Raw genomic sequence first — 14,561 nt, 5'->3', positions numbered from 1 at the left:
GAAAAACAATCCTGTTTCTGGGAAGGAGGTATTTAGGGAGCCCTAGGAATCAGAGGCTCAGGACGAAGTCAGCCTCATTGCTGTCCAACTCTCACTTTGTAAGCTTACCTAGTAACTGGATTCTTGCCTTGCTCCTAGGGATCTAACCTCTCTCTTAATATCCATTTCCAGAAATCAGATACTTTGACTTTGTTACCATTCAAGGTAACAAAGTTTCTCTAAGACTAGGGCACTGTGAGGCTTCCTCCTGTTTTTTTCCTAAGGCCTAAAATAATGCCCTTGAAACTTGCTTCTACTTTCCTTTCTAATACGGTTGCCATCCACTAGCCTGCCTTCACCGTTTTGCCAACATGCTGAAGCACCCATCTTTCACTCATTATTTGAGCTCCCCGATGCCAAATACCACCATCCATGTATTGCTTGTTTCCATACTCCTGGTAACATTCCACCTGCCTGTCCAGATTTCTTCCTAAAACCCACTACAGCGAACTTTTAGATCACCTGCTATTCTAGCAGATTTGATTAGACACTAAACTCTAAGAATTCACCCTCCCTTAGTATAGTCTACTGGAATTCAACTCTTATCTATGACTACTACTACCTAGAATATATTTCTAGTGGCTCTCTACTGCTGGAGAGAAAACTGAAGGAATTGGGGGCATGAAAGATGACTTTAAATCTCTTCTTCCAAATAAAACTATGATTTCTGAAGAGAAATGAGGCTATGGGAAATGAACATCTGACTAGAAAAATGGTGCTGAGAACAGAAATTGGTTTTTAGGCCATTGCTTTAAGAAACCAATGAACAGAATCCTGTTCTCAAAATCAAGAACATGTATGAATCATGAAACTAATCAAGAAGACTTAAACTAAATTTGGAGAAAGGAGAAAAATGTGTACCTTTAAAAACCTTTTTATTATGAAAAAATTTAAATGTAAGACTATAATGAAGGCCCATCATCATTCAGCTCCAGCAATCATTAATATGTTGCCCTTTTTGCTTCATCTATTTTTTTTCACTTTGCTGATATAAAATGTAGAATTTAAAAAATCGGATACTAAGGCAGAAGATGGAAAGAATCATAGTAAAATAAATTTCACCAAAAAAAAATAGCAAAAGAAAGTAGGGAACAATATTTACAAATTAAATGATTATTTACCAAGGCGAAATATGAGTAATAAACAGCTAACAGACATTTTAGGGTTTTTTTTTTCTTTTTCAAAAAAACACATCCTAGTACTTATGGAAAAGCTCTATACCAAAATGTCAACAGAAAAGCCATGAAAAAAAAAATGTACAGCAGACATCTCCATTAATTTATAAGCAATTTGAGATATAGTAGATTAAGGTTTCACAAAAGTGATCAGTTTACTGAAGTATGAAGAATCAAAATTAAAGTTTGATATGCCCTATTATTGAAACAAGCTGAATATAAAACTTTATTTCCAAGCAGTTCCATAAGTACTTGGGAATTTTTGAAAGCCTAAAAAGTTAGTTTATAATCTAAATGAGTTGGTTTTCTCTAGAACATGTACTGTAACCGTATAACTACTCGAACTGAGTAATTTCATAAACTCGTGTAGATCATTAGCATGAGAAAGGACAAGGTCATGTTCACAATTAATGGAAAACTACCATTAGAGTCATTTCTCATATGACTTCTGGCCTAAACCACTCTCCATTACATCCTGGTACTTCTGCCAAATAAATTTACTAAAATGACATAACCAAAGTAAGTTTAGCACCGGTGAACAACAGAACTCGGGGGTGAGTGATAGTGCAAATATTTATATTTTCAATTATATATCTCAATTCCTCTATTAGCACAAAAATATTTTTAAAAATATTCTTTCTTAAAATATTGTACTTAAAAAGTTGCAGATCAGAAACCCTGGTTCTTTTCCTTGCTCTGCCACTAACTGGTACACTGATCTTAGAGAAGTTTAGTTTTTCCACTTTAACTTCATGAAACCTCAGTTTCTCATCTGCAAAACGGGAATACAAACAATATTATTAAACATTTATAGCCACTGGCTACTTGCTTACATACTAGGTTAAACAGCATAGCAGGCCCTTCTTGCAAAACAACTTTATGAAGTGGGTACTTACTCCATTTTACAAACGAGGAAACTTAGGGACGGTGCAAGTCATATATTGAATAATACATAATAAACGGCGGAATCAAGATTTACACCCAAGCGGTCTCACTTCGGAAAAGGCTGTGCATGTTAACTGCTAGTCCTACTATTGCCTTACTGCCTTAACCACCAAGTTTCTAGGCAAGTACAGGGCACTACCATGCTAAGCCTCGGAGGAAATATCTTTTTTTTTTTTTTTAATGAATTTATTCTCCCCTTGGCCGAGGTCTTTCCTCTGGCGGAAATATTTTTAAAAGGGACAAAAGGAGGGGCAAAGAGGACGAAGCCCAGCTGGCTATTATCAGATATTTCTAAAAAAATAACCTGCTTCTTTATGAGCCTATTTGTCTGTACTCCTGGAAGGCCCCATCAAAAAATTTGATCTTCTTGGGTGTGAACATGCAAGTTCTAATAAAGCACCAGGCGTCTAACAGCCGCCAGGAAGGAGACCCGCCGCCGGGACGGCCCCGCAGACGGCCTCGCACCGCGCCTGGGGCGAGCTCCGCGCCGGCGGCCGGGGAGGAGTCGGCCCGCAGAGGTCGGGGGCGCGTGCGGGAGGTTCACGCCCCGCTTCCCAACCACTGCGAGTCCCGCCGCCCGCTTAGACCCCGCGGCGCCAGCTAGGTCGCATTTTGGGTGAGGACCGGGCTCTCGGCGTCCCCTCCGAAACTTCCAAACGGGCTGGCGGATCCTCCTGGGGACAGGTGACGGACGGAATCCGCGTCCCCGCCGTCAGGGCGGGACCCCGAGGCGCGCACACGCAGGCGGGCCGCCCGCCCGCAGCCCGGCCCAGCCCGGCCCAGCCCCCCGGCCGCGGCCGCCGCGCCTCCCGCTCGCAGCCCGCGGGCGCCCGCCGCTCCACCGCGGGGCTGTCGAGGGCAGAGGCGGCGGAGGGACACGTCCGGCCCGCGGGGTCGGAACCCGGCGCGCCCGCCCCGTCCCTGCCCGGTCCCCGCCGGCCGCGGAGCCCCGGGTGCGGCCTAGAGTCCCGAGCCCGCCTCGGGCCTGCGCTGCGCCCGGCCTCGGGCCGCCAGGCGGCGGGGGAGGGGAGGCGCTGGCGGCTGCGCCGCTCGCGGCTCCTTACCGCTTCACCACGCCGGTTTTGATCTTGATCTGCCTCACGCGAGGATCGGCCATGGTCCCTCGGGCGCCGCGGGAAGGAGGGGCGGAGAGCCGCGGTCACACGGCGGGGACGCAGCGCGGAGGAGGCGGTTGTGTCAGCGTCGCGGCCGCGCCCCGCGCGCATGCGCAGACCTCGGCGCGTCCCTAGCGCCTCGGCCACACCCGCGGGGCGGGGACGCGGGGCGCGGGTCCCGGTCCCGGAGGCTCTCCCTTGGCGCCGGCTGTCTCTCGCCTGCACCCGGTCCTCACCTCGCGGAGCCTCCCCTCGTCTCCCTTAACCCTCCATTTACTACTTCAACAGCCCTTATTTCAGTGTGGACACAAGTTACACTTTTCCCGCTCTCCCCAGCCTGGGCGGGCTGGGGAACTTCAGTGTCTCCCCCGATAGGTGGGTTTGGCCATGACCTTGCTTGGCGACGTTATCCGCTTAATAGAGTCACCTAAAAATCATAATGCGTATATTTCCGATGTCACTATCTGGTGTCAAACGGGACAAAGAGATGTATGTTTAATGAAATAAAACTACCATCGTGCACACCATCAAGACAAATCTTTATCCTCTACCTCACACCCCTGTAAAAAAAAAAATGTGTGTAGGTATGCATCTCACAAAGGACATGATTATAGGACTTATTCAAATAATAGTCACCTATGGTATATCTTAAGTATTCAACTTAGGAAAATGAGTGTGGCACACAAAAGCTGGGGCTTCGTGGTCAGACGACGGGGTTCCGCCCTGCTGAGCCTGTTACTTTGTATGCAAAATGGAAATAACAATAACAGAGTGTGAAGATAAAAGCTCAATGCCTGATGCATCGTAGATACTCAGTAACTTTTGGCCATTGTTGGATATAGAAAAACTTCTCTGTTGCATAAAATGAGGCACACCTCCAGTCAGCCTCTTCCTGATGGAGTCTCCCAAGGACGCAGGGCAGAGCCTCCGTTGTTTTTTGTTGTTGTTGTTTTCTTGGTATCACCCTCAATGACATCGGCCTGACTATCTTTTCCTGTCCCTACTGGATTTACTCATTCTGGCTTTCACGTCTGGCTCTGGGACACCCACCCACTCTGCCAACCCAAGACCCTTATTTTAAATCCAGGATCAAACAAAACCCACCTCCTGGAGAAAGTCTATGACAGATCCCTGCCGATTCAAAGCTCCCTGGATACTTTGGAACCACCCAATATTCATTTTTATTTTTGCTACATTTCTTTTAAAAACGATTGTTTGAGTCCTTCATGAGGGTGTGCTAACTCCCTCAGTTGGATTAAAGCACCTTTAGAGGCAAGAATCTTGTCTTCCATAAATCTTTCTCCCCTAACCGCCTCCTGTGTTCTGTACACACCAGGTGGTAAATTCAATAACTATTATCATCCAACTGGCTGGCACACTGAAATACAATTTCAAATGACATAGAAGAGCTGTGAAATACTGGGGGGCGAGGAGTGAAAAAAACAAAAAACCCAGCAGACTCACCAAAGCAAAATGCTATAATTAGAAATCCAGTAGATGGTTAATATAGTTACTGGTCAGCCCCATAAGGCAAACAAATAGAAGCCAAAAGATTGTGCAGCTAGGGCTCTTGTTACTAAGGAGGATATCCCTTCAGTCTGGCAACAAAAGCCATGTAACTCTTCATATTTTCCTTTTTGCCTTGGTTTTCAGAACCTTAGAGCTCAATTTCATGTTGATTTGCAGGAATTTCCCTCAGCCTAGGTTTTCTGATGTAAACACCTACTATCTTCCCCAACCCATAACCCTACTTCCACCCTTTTGCTCTTTTTCTCTTTCTTTTAATGATTTCGTACCTGTGACTTTACTGTAAACCAGTAGTAAATAAATGCAACACAACAGCCAAAGACTGCTGCTGCTGCTGCTGCAGCTGCTCTGTGTACCCAGGCCCAGGCCCCCAGGAGAGAGTGTGTGTGTCTGTGTCTGTGTGTACTAAGTTGTATGCTTGAGACTATAGGTTAAGATCATGGAGTGTGGCCTCACCCCTGAGGATTGGGGATCAGGCAGAATTGTTCCCAGTGTGAGTTTACAGCAGTGATTGAGGGCTTTAACTCCAGGGTCTGACTGCCTAGGGTTACATCCTAGTTCTGCTTTTTACGTGTAAACTTGGACAAATTACTAACTGCTTTATGTTCCAAGTCTCTTCATCTGTAAAATGTGGGTGATAATAATAATAGTACCTACCTCATAAGGTTGTTATAAAGCTTAAATGAGTTAATATTTGTAAAGTGCTTAGGACAGTGCCGGTACTTATTAAGACCCATGCAAAGTGTTCATTAAATAAATAAGTCCTGGGAAGGAGGTGCGAAATAGGAAACTAAGAACATGGTAGGATACACATTCATATGAATACAGAAATGTACATGTTGTCATTAGTGAGATCATACTGAATTCATGTTTAACTGTTAACTCCATAGAAAAAGGACCTGTATTGGACTTATTCACCACTGTATCCCAGTATGTAGCAATGCCTAGCACATCATACTTACTCAATAAGTATTTCTTGAATGAATAAATGCTGCTTTAAAACTCTTTTTTCCATTTAACAACACATCACGGAGGCTTCCCATTCCAGCAAGTAGGCTACTAAGATAATTAGAAACACACACACACACACACACACACACACACACACACACACACACACCATCGTTCTCTGGGCCTGTTCCTTTGGGTCTGGACTTTGAGGAGATAGACCTCTGGAAGGTCCTTTCTTGTTACTGGACTACTAACCATAGGACGACTGACCAAGGGAAAGTGTACTAACCCTAGGTGGCCTGCAGCATCAAGATAGGGAGATGCCTTAAGGCCTTTGAAATAGAAACTATGCAAATTGCGTTTCTCAGTGTTTGGCACCCTTTTGTTCTGTTATCTCTAAACCTTAATGGAGTTCTTTTTAAATATTCCAGCCTGGGCCTCAGGTGAACTGTAAGAACGAATCAGTAGGGGACTCAATAGGGATAAGTTAATCAACGTTTGAGATTGAGACTTGACAAGATCCCCGGGATTGGGGGAATCTGGCAGAACAAGGGGAAGTCTAGCCATCTCCTCCCTGAGTGGCAATTCTTCCATCGCTAATCTTGGAGGGTTGAGGTACTATTTTAGTAAACAAGGCTGCAGATTCCCTTACAAATATACAAGTTATTTTCCCCATATACTTACAGGGCTATGAACATCGCTGCACGACATTCTCCCCCAATTGACTCCAAGCTCCTCAAGAGGAGAGACCACGCTGCATTCATTCATCTTAGCTCCCCAGTACCAAGCTTAATGCTTAGGGCCTACTAGATGCACAGTAAGTATTTGCGGAGTTAAAGAAAAGTCAAACTGAGTAACCTGCATGCAAAGAGACACAGATCGATAGGGCTTACCTGCACTTGCTCTAATGTTGTACTTCTGTTTAATAAAACCGATGGCCAATTGGAGAAGACACCCTAGAGAGATTGCTTAAGTAAAGTACTGTTGATAAAAGGATATTTTTGTGAAATGTCTCTGATAACTACCTCTAGGTGCTTGAAAGACTTGAAATATTTCCTTCATCATTAGGAATTATACCTCTTCCGAAGAGATCTAGAAGAGTCTTTTCCTTCCCTGCCACTAGTGCATGTTTTCAAATTCTCTTGGCCATCCCTCTTACTGGAGCTTTGGCAGTAGCACCCGACCACACTCAGACTTTAACCAGCATTGCATGAGTACAGCCTGACAGTCCCCTGCTTCCAGCCTGGGCCATGAGCCCCACTAAGACAGGAGGCAGGCATGGGAAATTGCTCAGTACATGTATACACATAACCAGTATTGCAGGGGAACAGTACCCCCCCTTTCATTCTCCAGGTGGCAGGTGGTTTTAAGACACATTTTATAAGGCTCTTCAGATGGTCCCATGGAATCAAGCACCAATCACCTGTAGCAATGGCGAACTCAGTAATCCATGCTTGCATTTGCTTTTCTTCTCTCCCTGTTTCATGTATTCATTCCTCAAATCCTGGCCTCCAGAATCACTTTCCAAATAAGTGGGGTAATAATATACTGCACTTGGGAGTACTGTTCTGACTCATTAATCAAGTGATTCAGAAGACTGCCAGCTTTTAGTGGGGCACAGAGCAAAAGTGGGCTCTGCCTCAGATCTAGGCTGCAATGCCAGCTGCCCTGATATCCAGGTGATATAGCCCAGTAGAGCGAACGATACTGATGTATCTTGTGGATAGGATGCTATGTGGAGTCTCTAGTAAACCCTAAGAGGAGAGTACCAGACAGGCCACGCCTACTTGAGATAGAAGTCAGTATTAAAATTTTTACCATATGAATTTATCACTGTTTAAAGTCTTCCTCAACTATGCTTTCTACTCTATTTATAAACTGTTCATGGCATCTATGGTAGACACCATTAAGTGACTTACCCAATGTTCATTCCCCAAACCCTTCTTCTTTACCTGCTTCCATTGTAGGGCTTACTTTCTCAACCTCCCTTGCATCTAGAGGTGGCCAGGTGTACAGTTCTGGGCAAATAGATATAGGTGGAAAAATGTAGGTGGTTCCTGGAAATGCTTTCGATTTCTTGATTAAAAGGACAAATTTCGGGAACTACCCTCTTCTCGCTTTTTCCATGAAAGTAGATGGAATAATGAGTTAAAATATCCATCTGTCAACCATGAGGGAAAGACAAACATTTCAGAGACTCCAGCCCTGATATCATTGAGCTGCTGAATCAAAACCAGCAGCTGTCTGTCTTTAGTCATCTTACATGAGAAAAACACATCCTTGTGTATTTAAGCTATTGGTTATGAGATTTCTGTTATTAACAGCCCAAAGGATTTCTAACTGACACAGAATCCATTAGAGCTCCATGTGTATGTCTCTTTGTTGAGGAGAGGGGACCATATAGCCATTGGATCTTTGGAATAAAGATGCCTATGAAAACAAAAATGTCTCTAATTGTGATTTTCGTAATGGACTGTGTTCTCATTGTTCACATACAACTTAAATGACCCCAGGTCACAGAGTATGGATGTTGGAGGGCTGCAGGTTTGAGACAATAGGAGTTCTACGCAGGTATCAAGAGAATACAATCCTTTTGCCACTGAGTTACAGAAGGCCCTATTTACAGCTGAATAGGTATCTAATATAACAATTCATTGTTCTGACACATATTGCAATCATCATGTGCAGTTTTTAATGCATCGTGTTACATTAGCTCAGCCCATGGTCTAACACCATGTAACATAAATTTTGCTAAAAGGAATGACATTACATGACACTGACTTTCAAAAGACATACACTATTTTTTCAGATCACATACCTTTTATCCATGAGTGCCCAATTCAGAAATCAAGCTGGCAGACGAAAGTGGAGTGAATGTGTAGCCTCAAAGCAGCATATTTATCTTGAGTAGTTTTGCACATTCCTACCTGTAGTCAATGATTCCATTCCATTTTTATGTTGAAATGCATGAGCAACATTAATGGACCTTTTCCTGTCACCTGAAGTAAGACTTTTATTCAGGGTCAATCAAGAGAGACCTGAGAGGTGTTTTTGGATTACACACTATAAATAAGATCTTTTTATATGTTTATCATGAGCTATCTATGTTCTATGTGAAACTCTCAGCAAAATATTTGTGATTATTTTATTTTTATCCTATCTATGACTGTTCCTTTCAGTAAGATATCTTTCTTAGGTTTGAAATATTTTCAGTTGTCATTACATATTCTTTTTTGATATTAATAGGAAACACAACACAAAAGGGAATAAGGATTTTTCGATAACAGATTGCAGTTTCCAGATTACTAAAAGAGTACTCTAAATACTGGTTCACAAAGATCCATTCGCATAGGATTTTTTAATTTAAATTATTTACTTCTTTATGAAATTATTTTACAACAGTTTCTTGCCCATGATAGTCAACTACTGAAGGCCTGGAGAATTCTTGTTGGGTTATAAATCCAAGAAAAATTCAGCTATCGTCTGTGAAAGCTTACCAGGATTCTGCAGAATAGTCTGTCAAGGAAAGGAAGTCTTTGGGAAATGGCTTTTCCCTTAATATTTTAAGGTAATATAAAGATGTTACTTCTTATTTGAAAAGAGAAATTTCATTTCAAGTTCCACATTTCCACTTCCACAACTTCTAATTTTAACATTACTACCCTAATATTTAATTATTACATTATTATTTCATTATTACTACAATTATTTCTTTTCCCTTATTATCATATTCTTTCATATATATGAGTGTGATTTTCATTTAATCCTATAATTGAGATTTTTTTAAGAATTCTTTTCATATATTAATAGTTACATGCTTCCAAATGATTTGGGAATTTTAGATCTGATAGAATTCAACCAATTCTCCTTGGATTTTTAGACACATAAAAAATCACAGTAATGGAATTCAGTAAAGACCTTGGTTGAATTCAGTACAACAGAAGCCTGCATGATACCAAGTAACAAGTAATTAATGACTGATTTTTACCCCCACTTGTTACTCAAACGTTTTGGTATTCAATCAAGCAGTGCTGCTCCTGAAATGATTAAAGGCGGGGAATTGGGCCTCAACTAAGATGTATTCTTATTGGATAACTTGAACAATTTCCTGATTCTCTTGGAGAGTTAGTTTCCTCAACTGTAAAGTGGAGATAAACTATCTGCCATGCAGGGTTGTGTTTGTTGTGAAAATTATGCAAGACGATGTATGTAAAGGATCCAACACAAGGCCTGGCATATCATAAGTACTCAAAAAAATGGTAACTATTATTGTCTTTATGCATGTAGGCAAAGAATATTATCCAGAATTGATGATTTTTAATAAAATTAAATTGTGGAGCAAGTTTATTTTTTCAATGAATTAGCAAAAGATCCCACTAGAAACCACTACTTATCCATATATAAGGGTTATAAGTTGAGTTGTGAATATTATTGGATTGATTGTCCATCACAAATAGTAAAGAAAAGGAATCCTCACATGTTAGATTTATTATTGGCAATTTGCAATGTTAAAATATCCTTCAAATGAATACATTTAAAATATTCTGTATAAATTGTGTATATATACCTATCAGATTTAATGCTAGCTATGTAACTTTGGAACAGGTATTAATTTTTAATTTTTCTTCAGAAAGACTTATGGTATGATAAAATGCAATAGTGTAAATAAAGACACAATTCTTCACATGTATTAAGTGTTCAATAAATGATAATTACTATTATTTACCAATAGGGCAGAATCTAATAAGTGAACTTTTTTCACTCTGAACGACACATCTTACATTAAAAATATTTATAACAATGATTAAAACTGCCTCTTAATGCGTCTATATTTTACTTTTAGTACAGCAAAAAAAAAGAAAACTCAGGTAGTGAAATTCCTAAGAGTTAAAAGAAAAATAGATGAAAATCAATAAAATTGCAGAAAGGGTTTATTAGCATTCCCAATTCTTCATTTAAAAAATGAGAATTTGTCTTCATCAAATCATTGGAGAATAAACACTGGGAATGCAATATTATTTAACTCATAATAAATAAAAATTAGTGCCTACAACTAAAGACTGATATATCATTGAGGTTGTCTACACTATTGCACATAGTGGAATTTTGCTTTCTTTGCTTTATAAAAGTTAATTTCCATAAGTGAAGATGAAAAATATCAATGTTTTAAAAACACTCCTTTGTAAGTGGTTGACGAAGTCTGGATGAATATTACACAAATCAAGCAACTATGTTTTAACTGTTCTAACAGGAATAAAAAATAGTAGGGGGATAGCATTCAAGACATGCTCTCTAAGCATATTATGTCTCTCTAAGACATAACATATCTCTCAGTTACAAAACGATAAAAGCAGACTGTCTGAATACTTTGTGAAATATTCAAAAGGAGAAAAGTAAGCTTCAGAGTTAAAAAAAACAAACTACCAGTTGTCAGTGGCTGTTGCAAACTGTTTAAGCTGGACATTCAACTGTACCCTTTCAACTTTCATCTTTTCTATTTTTGCTTTTGCAACTAATTGGAAATGGATATAAGGCAAAAAAGACAAGAGTGAATAACAACACAAATGAATTTAATATAAAGCCAAGAGCTGAAAGAGAATGGAGAGCAGGGATGAGTTGAGAAAAGGAAAGAAATAAGGGCGAAACTAGGCTTGTGGTTAAATAGGTCAAAAGGGTGTGATCAAGGTGGCAAGCCCTGTGATCAAAGTGGCAGTTAGACATGGTGACGCCCTGAGTTCTTTCAACTTTTCTGCATTTGGGAAGTTAGATGGGGAGCACTCGTATTTCGTGTTTACTAGGATATTTTTTCAGTTGTATAATAGAGATTAAATAACAGTGGCATAAATAAAGGGTAGGTTTGCTCTGCTCCCTCAGGTTTCAGAAGCCTAGACACCTGCAAAATTGTTCCTCCATACTCTGGATGTTGCCCTTTGTATGGTCAGAGGTGGCTCCCTTTCCAGCCTCATATTGCATGTCCTTTTACACACACGAACTGGAAGATGCTTGAAACGCTTCTGTTCATATTCCATTGGCCAGAACTTAGTTATATGGCCACATCTCATTACAAGAGAAGAGGAAAAATGTAGTCTCCAGCTGGGCTGTCGTGTACCCAAAGTCAGGAGTTCTGTTTCTAAAACAGAAGAGGGAAGAATGGATATTTGGGTTCAATTAGAAGTTTCTGCCACAGGCCTGCTTTGGGATACAAAATATCACTGATTCCAACTGCTTCAGTGTGTGCTTGGGAAAGAGATATGTAAGTGGGGGCAATTTGCATACCTTCTATCTGTAGGCTTTTGCCAATTACCACACTGCCTTAATTACTGTAGCTTTGTAGTAAGTCTTGAAATCAGATAGGATGAGTTTTTGTTGTTCTTTCTCAGAATTGTTTTGGTAATTCTAATTCACCAGTGTTTACACCTAAAATTTAGAATCAATGTTATCTACTAAAATTCCTGCTGGGGATTTGATTGAGTTTACATAAAATCTATAGATCAATTTGAGGAGAATTGACTATTTAACAATATTGAGCTTTAAAATTTATGGACACAATTTATATCTCCATTTGTTTAGATTCTCTTTGATTCCTTTCATCTGTATTTTATAGTTTTTAGTATTCAGATCCTGCATATATTTTGCAGGATTTATAGCAAAGTATTTCCATTTTTTGTGTGTGCTACCATTAGTTTAAAAATACTTAACTTTGAATTGTTCATTGCCAATATATAAAAATTAAGTTGATTTTTATATAGTGGTCTTGTATCCTATGATTTTGCTAAATAATTTATTAATTCTAGGAGCTTTTTTGGTAGATTGTATGAGATTTTCTACATAGACAACCAGGTCATCTGCAAATAGAGACAGTTTATGTCTTCCTTTCTATATCCTGCCCTTGTTTTCTTTTTTGATCTTAGCATGTAGACTTTTTTTTTTTTAACCATTAAGATGTAATTGTTTTGCAGATGCTCTTTATCAGATTAAGGAAATTCCTTCCTTTCTCTAGTTTTCTGAGAGTTTTGATCATGAATGGATGTTGAATTTTGTTAAATTCTTTTTTTTGCATCTATTGAGATGATTATGTGGACTTTCTACTTTAGTCTGTTAATATGGTAAATTACATTGATTGATTTTCAACTTGTTGAATCAGCCGTGCACTCCTGGAATGAACATCACTTGGTGATAATGTATCATCCTATTTATGTATTCTTAGATTTTATTTTATAATATGTTGCCAAGGGATATTGCTCTGTAGTTTTCTTGTATTGTTTTTATCGGCTTTTGGTAACGGGAAAATTCTGGCTGTTCTTTCTGTTTTCTAAAAAAAAATTAAGTAGAAAGGAAAATTAAGTAGAAAACTTCCTACTTAAATGTTTGGTAGAATTCACCAGTGAAACTATCTGGGCCTGGAATATTTTTTTTGTTGGAAGATTTTTAACTGCAAATTCAATTCGTTGATAGGTATAGAACTATTGAAATTAGCTATTTCTCTTTGCATTTTGGTAGTTGGTGTCTTTCAAGGAATTTGTCCATTTTATCAAAGTTGTTGAATGGATAAACAACTTGGATAAAATGGACATAGTATTGTTTGTAGTAATTCCTTATTATCCTTTTAATGTCTATAGAGTCTGTAATGATGTCCATCTTTTTCTTCCTGATATTGGTAATTTGTATCCTTTCTCTCTCTCTCTTTTTTTGGAGGTAAAATATACCTAATATAAAATTAACCATTAATGATTTTAAAGTGTACAATTCAGTAGCATTTAGTACATTCATAATGTTTTACAACCGTCATCTGTATCTAGTTCTAAGACTGGTGTCTTCCAAGGTAATTTACATTTGAAAAAAAGAGGTTAATTAAGAAGACTGTGTGAATGAGGCAAGACAAAGGTTAGAATGGAGGTTCTCACTGGACTGTAGCAAGGGATCAGGAGTGAAATGTTTTGGATACTCAATGCCATTTGATTCAAATAACTTTGGTGTGGTGCTTGGGAAAGAGGAGTATGTGGATGGTGGGGGCAGGTTCCATGTCTTGTAACCATTGTCCTCAAAAAGGCATAAGAATATGTGGCTGCTTTTACATTATCATTAATGTGGAAATACTTCCTAGGGGAAGAAAGTGTAGGGGACAATTTCTCTGAAATCAGTGGTGCGTGGCTTAGCTCAGAACTACAATGACAGACAATTAGTATTTCCATAAATGCTGCCTTGAGCCATATCTGTGTAACCTAGACCTGTGATGGAGAGAGGTTCCAGATTTCAGGGAAATGAAGGACGTGTAGGCAGTAAGCAGGTGATCAGCTGTTAGGGTAGTACTGCTTAAGAAGCTTTCCTTTTCGAACTGGGATATGCTAAACAGATCCAAAGCATGTACATTCTTCAGCAATATAAGCCTGAATAATTACACAAAGCCACAATTTTTAAATTCGGATTTTGGCTTAACCATCAGGACTGGCTTATTTCTTTGACATACTGGCTAAATCATTTCTTCTCTTGGAGACAACTGACTACAAAGTGTTCAAAGCATGCCCCAGAATTATTCTTCCTTTGCCCTTCGGACAGCCCCAGAAACCTCCCAGAAGCAAGCAATTGTTAAGCCATGCTCTCTTCCCCTAGAATATCCTTTCAAGCCTCGCCTCAAGCCAAAATAATAACCTTTTGAAATCTCAGCTCTAAGAAAGTCCTAAAGTAAGCACTCAATACTATGGAAACAATCATTTGACATCATTCCAGTAAATCCATCTTTGGGCTATGCAGCTTGTTTTACTGTAATGGTGTTATTTTGGGATTTATTGGCTTCCAGAACTAAGAAAAA

The 14,561-nt window shown here is 39.7% G+C and overlaps 1 protein-coding gene across 1 annotated transcript in view; it reads right to left on the bottom strand.

Annotated features, from left to right (window-relative positions):
- The window catches only part of TBCA (tubulin folding cofactor A), a 66,981-nt gene extending 63,556 nt beyond the window's left edge, over positions 1-3,425 (bottom strand). Inside the window, exon 1 of the mRNA XM_081054225.1 lies at positions 3,224-3,425. Coding sequence (XP_080910351.1) covers positions 3,224-3,276 — 53 coding nt within the window. The 5' untranslated portion in view covers positions 3,277-3,425. The remainder of the gene's footprint in view (positions 1-3,223) is intronic.
- Positions 3,426-14,561: the final 11,136 nt, after the last annotated feature.

This window comes from Rhinolophus hipposideros (assembly GCF_964194185.1).
Source record: "Rhinolophus hipposideros genome assembly, chromosome: 7".
NCBI lineage: Eukaryota > Metazoa > Chordata > Mammalia > Chiroptera > Rhinolophidae > Rhinolophus > Rhinolophus hipposideros.
This window is presented reverse-complemented; position numbering and strand designations above follow the sequence as displayed.